We start from the raw sequence: 14,758 nt of genomic DNA, 5'->3' as shown, positions 1-14,758 counted from the left end.
CCGCCTTTGTCTTGTTACTTTGTTAAGGAGGCGGGGTCTCAGCAAATTACCCATCAGGCCTACCTAATAAATTGAAGATTTGACCTTTTTTTTGCTATAAACTACTATTTAATAATAAAAAATCCAAGTATTTTAGCTTTAAAATTTGATTATTTTCCTATTTCTTTGTACAGAGTTCTTCTACGAAAAGAGATTGAAATAGTCTTAAGAGAGCTCGATGAATGTGGCCATTTTTAGACTGTATTTATCTCCCTTTGCAGAAGAGCTCTATATTAAGATAAAAATACCCATATATAAAAGGGAAAATATATGGGGGGTTTTCTAATGAATTATAGTTCATAGATCTCAAAATTTTAGGTAGATCTGGGCTGCGTTTTGCAAAAGAAAATGTGACCTACGACCAAATTATTGAATGCTTAAAAATTATAAACTAATCAATGTTTCAATTTAATGGCTGTAAAATATAATTATAAAAAACAAAATAGTTGTAAATAAATGGTTTTATATAAATTTTGTTCATCAATGAGTATTTCATGAGGGTGGACTATTTACGACTTTGTCGTAAGTTGTTTTGTAAAACGCAGTCCAGATGGTGTATTAGTTGACCATCCAGCCTCCTTATTTTATATGGTACCGATAATCAGTCTCCAGAATATGCTCATAATAATAACAAACGACTGTGTAGAAAAACGAACAAAGTATTTATTGAAACAAATAACTGGATATATCTGGATTTATTTCTTCGGTCCAGCCGACCATCCACATAAACTAGGTCATCCTGCCTCTGACGACCCGCGGTCACGTGTCACATCTACCTTAGACAATGACATATATTCATTCACTCTTTGTTTTTACTGTGGTGGATAAAAAAATGTAGAAATGCATTAACACATTCAAAAAAAGTAGTCCAGTGCCCAAACTTCGGACAATGCAGGCGATTTTTCTTCAGTGAAGTCACTGATTTGTTAAGAACATCTTGGTACATCACACTGAAAGCGCCCTTCCTGTTTTCTCTACAATAAAAAAAAAACACATAGAAATTGATTAGAGTGTGAAGTTGCCGGCAATAATTATAGATTATATTAACGAGATGAACCACTTCAGTTTTTAGAATGACCTATTCTCACGTTCGAGTAGAGTTACTATAAATAGACACAGGCGCATTTCCGGGATCTAAATGCAGCGCTATGTGCTTGAGACCCAGTGTCAAACAAGTTCCGGGATTGCTCTGTCCAAACACAGTATCATTGACCCGACCCGCCCGCCATTGTGGGGTTTGGTTGGCGTGAAGTGTGAGCTTTATAGGCATCGTTATTAGTTTCTAATCGATCACGGTTTATTAAAGGTCCTCACAAATACTATGAATGACATAAAAAAGAGCGATTCACACCGGGTGTTCGTTTCCTTCTTATGGATATCAATTTTTATTCTTCATTAAATGCAGAATAATTGTGCGAATTTACTCAATATATGTTTCCGAAGTTGTTTGAAAATAGACCAACTAGTAAACATATCTATAAATAACCCTACTGGCATGTAGTAATTTCTACAAATACTTTTACGTCTTTGGGTCAGTGTTTATTTTTATTTATAAGTGGAATTTACATCTTTGTTTTGGTAATTTTACGATATTCTCCCTAAGAAATAGTATTGACCACCAAATAATGGCTGATCGTTTCCCGTGAGGTTATCGGTGACGTTTAGGAGAACAGGAAGTTAAACATCCTATTAACAAATAAACGCCCATGGATTGAAAGCATGGGTTTATATTAATGGTATATCACCTAATTGAATAAAACGCTGACTTAACATTTTTATGAACATGTACATCAAAATGAACAATTTTAACATATGTTTATATTTTCAAGTTGCTTTCTTCAACGTTTTATGTCCTTATGTATCCTCTATACCAAGGTATTACCACAATATTCTACTTCTTGCACTTTGTATGATTACTTAGTAATTAGAAAGCGATTCCTCTTGTATACAGTATATATTATACTTTCTCTTTCTTTAATACTTACACTGTATTGCGGTTTACAAGGATACTTCCTCTTTGTGCAGTATTGTCGTTTTACACATTTCCCGTATCTTTTTAGACACCGGAAGTCGTCTTTCTGGCATGCCTTACATTTGGGTTCCGACTCGAACCTACAGGCTTGACATGACGTATGCTGACATGGACTTTGGCAACTTCGCGATACCTCGGCTACTTTGCTACAATCAAAGGAATCAATTTATATATTATTCATATACATGTACACCAGTCAATGACATGAAGACAGGTACAGTGGCTAAGCCCCTCTTCCCTTCCCTAGCCCCCCTACCCGGTTCTAACGCCTATGAGGTATGCACATTGTTCTGAGCTTAAAATGGCCAGCGAACATTGTCTCAAGCCACGAGTCCACCTAGCTGGTATCAATGGGAAAAGGAGAGTGTGTTTTGGCTGTGGTATACGACGGTGAGCAAAACCACCAAGTTTATTTTGTTTTTACTGTTTAACCCTCTACAGCTGCAGGTCTAATGAAATATAAAATGGTCATAAAATTTAGAAGTACTCTCTTCAGATTCTAGAATTGAGACACCCATAAACAGATAAAAAGTGTCACACTAAAGGTTCCTGTAGTAACCGGGGGATACTGTAGACAGTATGTCGATGAAAGGGGGGGGGGGGCAGTAGACGTGATATTAATAGTAACAATACTTACGTATGGGGGATATAAATAATAACAAAACTTTTGTACGGGGTATATAAATACATGTATCAAAACTTTCGTAAGGGGTATATAAATAGTAACAATACTTACGTACGGGGTATATAAATAGTAATATTACTTACGTAGGGGATATATAAATAGTAACAATACGTAAGGGGCGATGGAGAGAATCTATAAATAGTAACAATACTTACGTACGGAGTATATAAATAGTAACAATACTTACGTATGGGGTATATGAATAGAAACAATACTTACGTATGGGGTATATAAATAGTAACAATACTTACGTATTGGGTATATAAATAGTAACAATACTTACGTACGGAGTATATAAATAGTAACAATATTTACGTACGGAGTATATAAATAGTAACAATACTTACGTATTGGGTATATAAATAGTAACATGGGTTTGATTGAGGGTGTATTTAAACAGGAAGTAATAATATTTGTGTAATGTGGTTAACAACAAAGATAAGTAATTATCTCTATTTATAAGTAAGTATAAGTAATTCGTAACAAAATTTATAGGAGGGGCAATGGAGAGGTTGTAAGTATTAGGTTAATTACAATACGTACATAGCACTACAGACTGCCCGTGGGTGTTGGCGACAGAACTTGGGCGAGCACATGGGTCGACATTTGGGAGCAGGTCTCGGCGAATCTTGTATATGGAAGGGAACTAAAAAGATTGAAATCAAATATTAAACAAAAGTTTGAAAAAGTTTTTAACTCGTTATAGAAATTGTAAAAACTATAAAAAGTATTCAAAACCATGTTCAGTCTGGTCTAACCCACTAGTCCCTTTTTGATAGCAGTTATTCCACTAAAGAGCAATTCTACTCGGACCGGTTTATCACTTCCTGTCAAACTCGGGCGGTAATCGGCCATCGAGATGGATCCAGTTTTATCGTATATCTAATGGTAACGGACTATATATGGTCATCGTTATAATAACGTGGTCACCCCACTAATCCCCGTACATCGCGTACATCTCATTCCACTGTATACAAGATTCACATCAATATCATCTAAATCTTCCAATTCCTTCATTGCAACACTTCCGATACTGTCAAATCTTTGCTTGGGGCCCCGCTCTCTCCTTACAACGGAGACCGCAACAGAACGGATTAGAGGATCATGCTAGAAGATAGGGTCCGTAGAAACGATAAAAAAAAGTCCCGGTGAACGAATTACACCGGTGTACCGGCTGATCGGGGAGATTCTAGGGAGGAATGTAGTGCAGAAAGGCGGTCTGAAGCCCGCGGGTATATGCTACTGGAGGAAATCCGGACATTGGTTATTAATAAACGTAATTTAACTTTCAGAGATGAAAGCCCGAATGGGTTCTGGGGAATTAAAAACGGACGTTGAAAGTTTACTTTATTTGCACTGGCATATACCCCCCCCCCCGGTGTCTGGGGTATATTGTTTTGGTGTGTGTGTGTGGGGGGGGGGGGGTGTCTGAGGCCTGAGGGTCCAAACCCCCCCCCCTCCCCCTTTCACTTCAACCCAATCTCTAGATCCACGCATAATGGCTATGTTTTCCAGATGGTTTGGGAATCTGGGGATTTTTACGTTAAGCCTGTCATGACATAAGAGCTATGACTTCATAATATTCGGATTACTGATGTGATATATCAACTTTTAGGCACAAGTAAGAGTTACCTTGTTTTGTGTCGAAAGAGAAAGGTCGGCAGACTATAAAGTACACTTCATAATGAATTGCAATTTTATAAGAATTTAAAAACAAACAGGGAAAGAATGTTAAAATACGACTGTTTTATCAATGTCAGCACATGTGGACGCGTACCTCTCCGTAATGTCTCCGTTGATGAATGGATACTTCTTGTTGTATTCTCTGAGAGAGAGAGAGAGAGAGAGAGAGAGAGAGAGAGAGAGAGAGAGAGAGAGAGAGAGAGAGAGAGAGAGAGAGAGAGAGGTTATAAAAAAGAGAGAATATGAGAAAGGATGCACGAGAAAGGGAGGGAGAGGGGAGAGACCTATGACAGATAGAGATGAGAGGGAGAGAGAGAAGGCAAATTTAAAGAGAATAAAGGCGAATAAAAGGATGCGTTCTATGCGTAAAGGGATCGACGATCGACAAAGATGTCAATACCAGAACTCCATAAATACCCCGTATGTCACTGTTCAATGGCGGTAATCGGTGTAATCGAGACTCCGTACATGACAGGCACCCGGAAACTCCGAAACAACTCAATGGCCGTGACAGTAAGTAAATAGACAGGGACAGGTTAATGAGGACAACGCTAATTACGGTCCGGGTACGATTGTTATATCAGTGCTGTTCTGTCAGTTGCTGTCGTCATAATATGACGTCTACTAAAGCCCCCCCCCCAAAAAAAAAAAAAAAACCCACCCACAGAAACAAATTGAATACAAAGAAGTCATACATTTTGCACAGTCAATTTAGTACATGTATCATTAGTTATCACCAGTTCATTCAATAAACTTTCTTTATCACATGTTTTATATCTTTTATGTTTCTCAATTATATTTGTTTTTAAAGATGTCTTTTCGGAAACGTTTTAAATACGAAGTTGATGCAATGAATGCAAGCACACTTCGAGGGGATTTTTTGGCAGCAATTTATTCGGTATTTTCCACGGTCCACCTGTTAAGGTTCTTGTATATCGAGATATGGGGGATTTTTGCATTTTTTAAGTGGTAACGAAATGTGTACATCATTTGAGCCCGTGGTAATTAATATCTCGAAGTCCTTACTACTCAATAAACTAACATTTACACAAAAACCAGTAAATGAATTTAAACCAAAAGAAATGCACTAGTATGCGATTTGAACAAGCAACCTCTGACCGCGGTCCGTTAAGATTGCAAGAAATCTGTGCATTGTTGAAATTTTATAAACATGTTTGCGGTGATAAAGGAAAAAGTCCAAACTTAGTCATATCCATGTCTATAATTAATTACAATTATGTTCCAAACAAGTATGAGCTACCTTTTACACAGAACGTCCGAGTTCGGAGCTAGGGACGGGAAGATACACATACTCTCTGTTTAAGTTACTTGTAATTGACAGAGACAGAAAACCAAGCTCGGGTAGTACAATATGTACATTTCAATCATGTAGACATTATTATGACATTTTTGTTCGGCATCTACATTCATTTAGAGTATTTCATTCATTTATACGTTAATTAAACACATTGTAAAAAGAGTAAATATCAAGCAATATACACACACACGTTTATAAGTATGTGTGTGTGTGTTCTAATTCAGCGACACAGACAGACGGACAATGATTGTTGTAGAATCAGTACTCACCCGTTACACACTGCCCCTCCGGCTGCCGATCCGTGTATTTCTGGGGGTTTTGAATCTGACAGTACAGGTCTTTATCACATTTACCGAGATAGTTAAAGTCTCCCCCGCATCTCTCCCCCACTACTTTGGCACAGGTGGGGCAGCAGCCACAGATACCGGTGGTGACTCCACCTGGACAAGTTAACTGTGAGGCCTCTCGGGGGCTACAGTGTATTCGTTCACACGGGGGGCACTGCAAGCCCCACCCTACCGTCATCACTGTCATTATAATTCCCGGTGGGATCAGTGAAGTGAGCACCACCATTCCTTTTCCCGGTGGTTCCAACTATGGCTCTCTGTACGCTCTGACACTAGTCACGTGGTACGTCGCTGCGATGTCCTGCGATGTCTGGACCAAGTTTTTGATGTCGCATCATCAAAGGTGAAATGTCGGGAAGGTCCGGAGTACGCAACTTTTGATGTTAAAATCAGAGAAAAAAAATTCATTGATAAAGTCGGGGCCCCACCCACCTCCGTGGCGAGAACGAACAGTGACGTCCAGGGACCACGGGGCGGGCCTATCGTCAGAAAAAGCACCAATGACTGAATTTAAACGTCCATTTTCTAATTGTCGTACTTCATCGCTGAATAGCAGTGGCCTTTTCTGGAGATTTATTGAATATTTTGGATTTCTTCTCTAATGTTGTAAGTGTAAAGTACACATCGTTAAACCGTCTAAACAAACGGGTCCGGTACTTCAGACCCTTACCCCAGTTTGGGGGAGTGACGGGAAAAGTAGCAATTAAAATTCTTACTTATTTATAATATTACTTCTTCAGAATACACTAAACCGTGTCAGACAGAATAGGTGTGCGAAGAAAATATTTATATACCTTGTGTTTAATTGAAATTTTAAAAGTTTGTTTTTATATGAGTCATTTCTATAAGGAAAATATACATTAACCTACCTGAATGTATCTATACTTACAGACCTCTCTCTCTCTCTCTCTCTCTCTCTCTCTCTCTCTGCAGGTACGCTAGACATGTTCCATGACCTTTTTTAGCTCACCTGAGCCAAAGGCTCAAGTGAGCTTTTCTGATCACAATTTGTCCGTTGTCTGTCGTCGTTGTCGTCGTCGTCGTCGTTGTCGTCGTCGTCGTAAACTTTTCACATTTTCATCTTCTTCTCAAGAACCTCTGGTCAGATTTCAACCAAATTCGGCACTAAGCACCACTAGGTGAAGGGGATTCAAGTTTGTTCAAATGAAGTGCCACGCCCTCTTTAAAGGGGAGATAATTGAGAATTATTGAAATTTTTTTGGTATTTTTCAAAAATCTTCTTCTCAATATTCGGCCGGAAAAGGTTAAACTTGTGTGGAGGCATCATCAGGTAGTGTAGATTCAAGTTTGTTCAAATCATGGTCCCCAGGGGTAGGGAGGGGCCACAATTGGGGGATCAAGTTTTACATAGGAATATATAGAGAAAATCTTTAAAAATCTTTTTCTCAAAAACTATCAGGCCAGAAAAGCTCAAATTAAAATGGGAGCATCCTCAGGTAGTATTGATTCAAGTTTGTTCAAATCATGGTCCCCGGGGGTAGGGTGGGGCCACAATTGGGGGATCAAGTTTTACATAGGAATATATAGAGAAAATCTTTAAAAATCTTCTTCTCAAAAACTATTTGGCCAGAGAAGCTCAAATTAAAATGGAAGCATCCTCAGGAAGTGTAGATGCTAGTTTATTCAAGTCATGGTCCCTGGGGGTAGGTGGGGCCACAAGAGGGGGATCAAGTTTTACATAGGAATATATAGAGAAAATCTTTAAAAATCTTCTTCTCAAAAACTATTAGGCCAGAAAAGCTCAAATTAAAATGGAAGCATCCTCAGGAAGTGTAGATTCAAGTTTGTTCAAATCATGATCCCCGGGGGTAGGGTGGGGCCACAATTAGGGGATCAAGTTTTACATAGGAGTATATAGAGAAAATCTTTAAAAATCTTCTTCTCAAAAACTCTTAGGCCAAGAAAGCTCAAATTTGAGTGGAAGCATCCTCAGATAGTGTAGATTCAAGTTTGTTCAAATCATGGTCCCCGGGGATAGGGTGGGTCCACAATTGGGGGATCAATTTTTACATAGGAAGATATAGAGAAAATCTTTAGAAATATTCTGGGAAAGTTTTCGGTCCAAAACTCAGTACTTAGTGTGAAAGCACAGGTTATGCAGATTTATGTTTGATGAAAAACCATGATTCCCTAGAGAAAAGTGGGGCCACGAAATGGGAAGGGGGGGGGTATATAGGAATAGAGAAAAATCTTCTTACAGGTACAACAACAAAAGGGGCTTGGTATTTACCAAAAAATAAGAGGTGGATAAAATTGGCAGATTTTTAATTTTTTTTTAGCAAGATCTACTGTACTCAGTTGTCAGGATATTTTGATACTGTAATGCTAATTTGATCAGAATTAAGGCAATTGTTGCTCAGGTGAGCGATGTGGCCCCTGGGCCTCTTGTTTTTATTATTTTGCGCCGCCACCTATTTGAACTTGATTACAATCTTTGTATAATGGAGAGAAAGAGGGATGGAGAGGATAAAACTTTAAATCAATTTATAAAAGAATATATAACACCAAATGATCAGTTAATTATTAATTACACCATTACGTTATTCATTAGTAGGAGGGAAACCAATGGATCCATCGATCCCATCAGTGACGTCACTAATCCCATTCAAAGAATTGTTCATTATTTGAAAATAGTCTCAATGTGAAAACTACATTGATGTTTATAACAAATTAAGAGTCGCTTAGTAAGCTCTCTTTGATGCTATTTGTCTGTAAAAGTCAGGGTTTTTCCCGAGATCACACTGGCTATCTCCACAGATAGAATAACTGAAGTATTAAACCAGCTTCCATATCAATGATTCCATAATTCTTTTCCCTCATGAGGCATGTATTCTGTTAAAATACATGTATAGCATACAATGTGCAAATACTAGTAGTCCAAATGGGGAAACTAACGTAGATAATGCTGAAGCAATACATAATTGATAATAAATACAAAACCTAAAAAAAAAGCAAAAGGCACTCCGATTACATTTTTAGGTCAAATACAGCATCTCTCTCTCTCTCTCTCTCTCTCTCTCTCTCTCTCTCTCTCTCTCTCTCTCTCTCTCTCTCTCTTATTCAAAACTATTTTAAACCATCATCATGATAAATCAACATAATGAATGTAATGAATTCTAAGTAATGCAAATACCTGTTGAATTTCTGCACTTAAACCGTACTGATTATAATTTTAAACACAAATTTCATAGACATATATAATATATATTTTTCTTTTCGCCTTTTCGCACTTGTTGTACTAAATTTGTCTTTTATAATCACTTAAAAATACAGGTATTATATACATTCACAGTTATATGTTGGATGGACCTCTCTCCGCCCCCACAATATAATGAAACCCATATCAAAATAACTATAAACGATACAATCCCGAATACATGAATAGTTAACCAGCATACAGAGAATACGTGCAGGTGCGAAACCTCGGGCGTCTCAGTCTAATTAAAATTAGATCCAATTAGGTAATTCCATCCAACTAGATCGCTACACACAATGTTGGAGCGATTCAAAGACCTAATTTTTTATTAGATTGCGGGCGTCTATATTAGTGAACAAAAGTTTCAGTATATAAAACGACATACTTGCAAGATTTCTGTGTTCATATAAATTCAAAGAGCATTTCCAAAATTCCCATAAAGAGGGTCCAATTAATTTTTTTAGTTTTGAAAAGCTGCAAATGAATCAAAATATGAAAAAAAGAAAACCAAAATAAGAACAACAAAAAAGCTCAATCCACCCCCCCCCCCCCCCCTCACCCCCCCCCACCCCACCCCCCCCCCCCCCCAAAAAAAAAACAAACAAACAAACAAACATAAATAACCAAAGTCTAATATTAGCACAATATCGAAGTGTCACTGTGATGCAAATTCATGCAAAAGTACAAAGTTGTGCGATGCCTGTTGGGAGACCATATTTAGAAAAAGCAATTTTTTCTTGCCTTGTAATTCAGTAACCAGGGTATATTAGATATCGTATTGTCGAAGAAATAAAAGGTTATTTTCTCTGCAACCTCGCATACAACGATAATGTTAATTTCTACAGCACGGTTTGAAAGAAATTATAAATCTATACATCTGGTTTTTTTCTAAACTGCGTTTATCTTGTTGACAAGGAAAGGTACAATGTAACTTTGAGTTGTCCTTCTTTGGGCTCAGTCAACAATCACACAGCCAATCGTAAGCAAGAGCCACATGTTCAGCATTATCATTATCTACATTTACTACGAACGTGTTAGTAATAAAAATAAAAGCTAGGAAAATAAACAGAAAGAAATGGGATTTTTTTCATTCCAACTTCAAGGCCAATCAAACGTGCAAACTGATCTATGCGCAAGGGTCACGGTAGAGTAAAAATATCGGGCTCAAGATACAGAAAGGTGATGTCAAAAGTGACGTCATAATTTTACATATAAACACAATTGCACAAGATGAAATCAATGAAATGCATCTGCTAAAGGTGTTTCTCTTCATAGGGCTGAGGTATGTATTAAGCCGTCTCATAATCTCTATCACATTTTGCTTTATTTCTAGAATTTGCATACCACTGCACGTACACAATGTGAAAATCAAGATCCCTCCAACTTTTCAAATGATGTATAATGTTCACTTATGTATTAAGACTTTTCAGTTCATTTTGACCCTTTGAAAAATTATTGCATGCATCTCTTATCTCTTCTATTATTCATTAAATTTTGACTTTTGCAGTTATGTTGCCACAAATGGCCAAAATGGACCCGCTCCTAAAGGTAAGGAGAGTCCCTATATCATAATATAAAAAAAGCCATCGAGAGGGCATCAAATTCTCGCTGTATTATATGCTGGGTTAATTGTTTTGTGATATGGTTAACGCCCTTTGTCATATACAGGGGATGCGTGCGTGCGGAGGATTACCACCCAGGTTTCTCGCTATTTTTGGAAGCTCCAGAGTAGACGGATCGACTACCGCGAGCGGAACAACCGGATCTTCGCCGACATCCCGTTCCCACAGCTGACCACTGTGTACGGATGGACCATGACCGGAAAGACGGGGCGGATCTCACAGGCGCGGGAAGACGGGCGCGGGATCATCACGGAGTACATGGTGCAGTTCCTAGGCAGTGACGGAAACTGGACGTTCATCAACAACTCCAAGACCGGCAAAGAGGTGAGGTCACCAACCCGCCATCTTTGAGCGAGACTTATCTATTATATAATACTTCACATGAAAGTCCGCCGGTAGGCCAGACTTACATTGTAATTTGTTAAATAATTTACGCAATCATACATGATAGTCAATTACAAAAGAACGACCATTACCGTAATGCGGTTTATATATATGCAGAACCTACATTTAAAATATTAATTTTGGCGACTCCAGTTTTAGCTAGTTGCTAAAATAAGCCAGAAAGCATCACATTGAATATTCTGGACAAATGCATTGGATGTAAGTTGTATCTGTTTTTTGTATAAATCAAAACGTAACTGTTACTTTTCTCTCTCTAGATGTTCACAAACCTCGGAAACATCGCCATCCCCGACACCGCCACAAGCGTCACTTTGTCAAACCCTGTCAAGACGCTGGTGCTCCGCGTCATACCGGAACTGTGGGACGGCGTCCCCTTCATGAGACTGTCCATCCAGCACTGCGCAGACACAGTGATGGCAGAACAGCGACCGATCCTGCCAGTGCAGATACAGCATAGCTCTGTCAAGAAGAACCTGGAGGACCAAATAAAGAATCGAATAAAGAGCAAGATATCCAAAGTGATGAAAAAAGTAAAGCAGATGGAGCAGAGGATTGGCCATCACAAAGGTCACGGGGTCAAAGACCGAAAAAAGGCGGGAAAGCATAAATCGTCTTCGGAGAGGAACAGGGTCAACCATCGTAAGAATAAAAGTCGGAGGAAGCACATTACTCAGCAAAATACAAGGCAGAAGAAACCGATAATAAAAACCCAACATCAAAAGAGATCAGAAGTAGAAAAGAAGTCTCTTGATACCTACGATATCGACGGAAGGTTTGGGAGAGGGGATTATTTTGGAGATTTTGGGTACAAGTATCGACGTGGGCAAAGGGATGCTCTAAAACGGAAAAACAGTAAGAAAAAGGTAGTGCACCAAAGGAAAAAGAGTAAGAGCAGCGGAAAAAAGAAGCAATCCAGGGCGCAAAAACACAAAACGGCGCAACATAAGATCAAGAATGAAAGCGGCAAAGAGAAAAAGAAACAGTCCAAAGCAAAGAATCGCAAAATGGCGCAAAAAAAGAGCAAAGTTAAGAAGAAATTGCAGCCCAATACAAATAAACACAGAAAAACACAACAGAACAGCAAGACAAAAGGTGGCCAAAAGACACAGCAAACAAGGAAATCAAAGACTAGAAACCATACAAAAAGCTCTGGAAAGAAATCTCATAAACTAGTTAAAAACAAGAAACGAAAACAAAAGACTCTTCAATCTGCTAAAGCCCAAAGATCTCGACAGCAGAGGATTGAAGCTAAAACTTTGAGCATTCTAACAAAAAATATTAAGAAAACTGAAAAAAATTTAAGTACTCTTAAAAAACAACTTCATACGGTAAACCAAAAGACCGCAAAGAGCAAATCTCTGGTCAAAGGCAAAAAGAGCAAAGGTCAAGTGTCCCACAAAGGCGGAACGCAAGCCCGTGGCCGGAAACCGACCAACAGTAAACCAGTGGTTCAAGGCCAACATTCTTCTAAAGGTAAAACACCGGCCCGTAAACCGTACACACCTGACATCACGCCCTCAAAGAACGTGAAGACAAAGACCGAGAGCATAGCGCCCGCCAAAACCGCTTCTTCCCAAAAGTTGGTTGAAATGCAGAGGCTGGAAAAGGAGAATACTGCTCTCTCCGAGTCTGTCTGTAAGTTGTTGGGTGTTAATTTGTTGTTTGTTGTTTAATTTGTTGTTTATGTCTTCAGGATATGGAAAATCGATGCTGTTTTGCAGCAAAGAATTTTACTTTATCATTTCCCTAAACTCAAAGACTTTACTTCTCAACAATTTTCTCTGAAATAGAAAAATCTTGTATCAATGAGTTGAAATCGATGTAGAGAAAAGTTTAGGATCTTTCTCCTTATTTTGATTTCAACTTTTTCTCAATGATTTCTCTTTATTCCGTACGTGCCGGAAGTACACAATTTAAGGCTTTAGCATCTTTTTTCCACGGGGGCATATTAAATGTTAGATGAAAGTACAAATAGTGACAATAAAACAGCAGACTTCTTAGAAACGTAGCATTTTGGTCTCAGTGATTACTATACTTGTGTAACATGTGATATTGTAGACGGATCGTGCCGCCTGAGACCAGTATGGCGCTACAACAAGGCCATTTTCAGACCGGCAGACACGTTTTCTACCCTGCGAGACGTCAGACAGGCTTGGCGAGCTATGTACGGACTAGGCATACAGCCCTATTTATTTCGTATCCCGGAGAGGTTCCAAAAGTTCAGGAACCAGAAATACTATCTAGAAATAGAGTTCCGAAAAATCACAAACGTGTTTGGGCTAAAAGTGGCGGGAAGCAGCTCCCAGCTCCAGTGGGGTGCCGTGACCAGGTTCTCTCTCTACCACAAGAGGAAGGACTCGGAGCCGTGGCAGGGTTATGTGGATAGACTGAATCAGCCACGGGTAAGACAACACACACACAGACTCCTAAGGCCTAAAATAATAATGGTTTGATTCCGATGTCATGCTGAAAAAAGTACGGTCGATAGGTCGGAATTTTTGTTTATTTTTACATTTTTTTTTACCTTTATTGCAGTATGTATACTTGCCTGTTTGATACTGTATAAAATAATAAATACTTTTAATCTGTAATGATATTAAACACTGGCGACTGGCTGATTAACAAGTGATTAACAAGTGACAAATTTCTTAGCATCTTCATTAATCATCATTATTGTAATGCGTTTGCGCCATAATACAGCACCAGGTACACAAGGTTAATTTTTAAAAACATTTCTATTCATATACTTTTTTATCAATTGACAGGTATTTGATGTTGGCACCAGAGAAAAAGGAAATGCGCATGCTCCATCGGTGTTTAGACTGGACGTCCCGGTAACAGCCAAGGCAATCCGAATATACCCCGAGAAATGGGCCTCGGCTCCCATCATGATGGTCGATCTTATTACCTGTGAAACTAGTTATAAACACTGAAATAATATAGTCTACTTTATTGAATATAATGAATCCATCCAACCTCATATAGGGCTTCTTTTTCTATAACTTGAACATGCAACGGTTATCTTAGAATGTGAAATATCAACATGCCGCCTACTCATTTGATAAATAATAAATCTGGTTTTTAAAATCGGCAAACCATTGACTTAGATAGAACTTCAGACAACTTTTAAACATCTTTTTCTATTTACAATTATAAAAGATCTTTTAAAAGTTGCTATTTTTATGATTTTTAAATGCAAACACGTTATGCAAAATTATTTCAAAAGTTGGACATATTTGAAATTTTACGTTCACAATTTTTGATCTTGGTCAGTTAGTTAATAGCAACTCAAGATGACGTCTTATAGGAGGCAATCAATATCTTTAACGTTTTATATAATATTTTATTATGTAATATTTCAAAAATGTAAACCGGAAACAATAAAAGAAGTCAAAGCACGACTTCCGCTG

At 38.3% G+C, this 14,758-nt stretch overlaps 2 protein-coding genes across 3 annotated transcripts; one reads left to right on the top strand and one right to left on the bottom strand.

Annotated features, from left to right (window-relative positions):
- Nucleotides 1-682: 682 nt before the first annotated feature.
- LOC105320919 (insulin-like growth factor-binding protein 1) lies at nucleotides 683-6,686 on the bottom strand. 2 transcript variants are annotated; one of them, XM_011419061.4, is made up of 4 exons: nucleotides 6,027-6,686; nucleotides 3,300-3,402; nucleotides 2,025-2,217; nucleotides 683-1,013 (listed from the first exon to the last, which is right to left on the bottom strand). In XM_011419061.4, exons 1-4 carry the CDS (start codon nucleotides 6,328-6,330, stop codon nucleotides 966-968), a joined length of 648 nt encoding a protein of 215 aa, XP_011417363.3. In that variant the 5' UTR covers nucleotides 6,331-6,686; the 3' UTR covers nucleotides 683-965. The 2 variants fall into 2 exon arrangements, with proteins under 2 accessions (XP_011417363.3, XP_065945048.1); XM_066088976.1 differs by lacking the exon at nucleotides 6,027-6,686 and adding an exon at nucleotides 3,515-3,872.
- Nucleotides 6,687-10,499: 3,813 nt separating this feature from the next.
- On the top strand, nucleotides 10,500-14,328 carry LOC105320909 (axoneme-associated protein mst101(2)). Its single transcript, XM_011419050.4, has 6 exons — nucleotides 10,500-10,603; nucleotides 10,829-10,869; nucleotides 10,990-11,267; nucleotides 11,606-12,983; nucleotides 13,407-13,750; nucleotides 14,114-14,328. Exons 1-6 carry the CDS (start codon nucleotides 10,566-10,568, stop codon nucleotides 14,279-14,281), a joined length of 2,247 nt encoding a protein of 748 aa, XP_011417352.3. The 5' UTR covers nucleotides 10,500-10,565; the 3' UTR covers nucleotides 14,282-14,328.
- The last annotated feature ends 430 nt before the right edge of the window (nucleotides 14,329-14,758 follow it).

The sequence above is a fragment of the Magallana gigas genome, chromosome 6 (assembly GCF_963853765.1).
Source record: "Magallana gigas chromosome 6, xbMagGiga1.1, whole genome shotgun sequence".
Classification (NCBI taxonomy): Eukaryota; Metazoa; Mollusca; class Bivalvia; order Ostreida; family Ostreidae; genus Magallana; species Magallana gigas.
The sequence above is the reverse complement of the archived record's forward strand: the minus strand, read 5'-3'. Positions and strand labels throughout refer to the sequence as shown.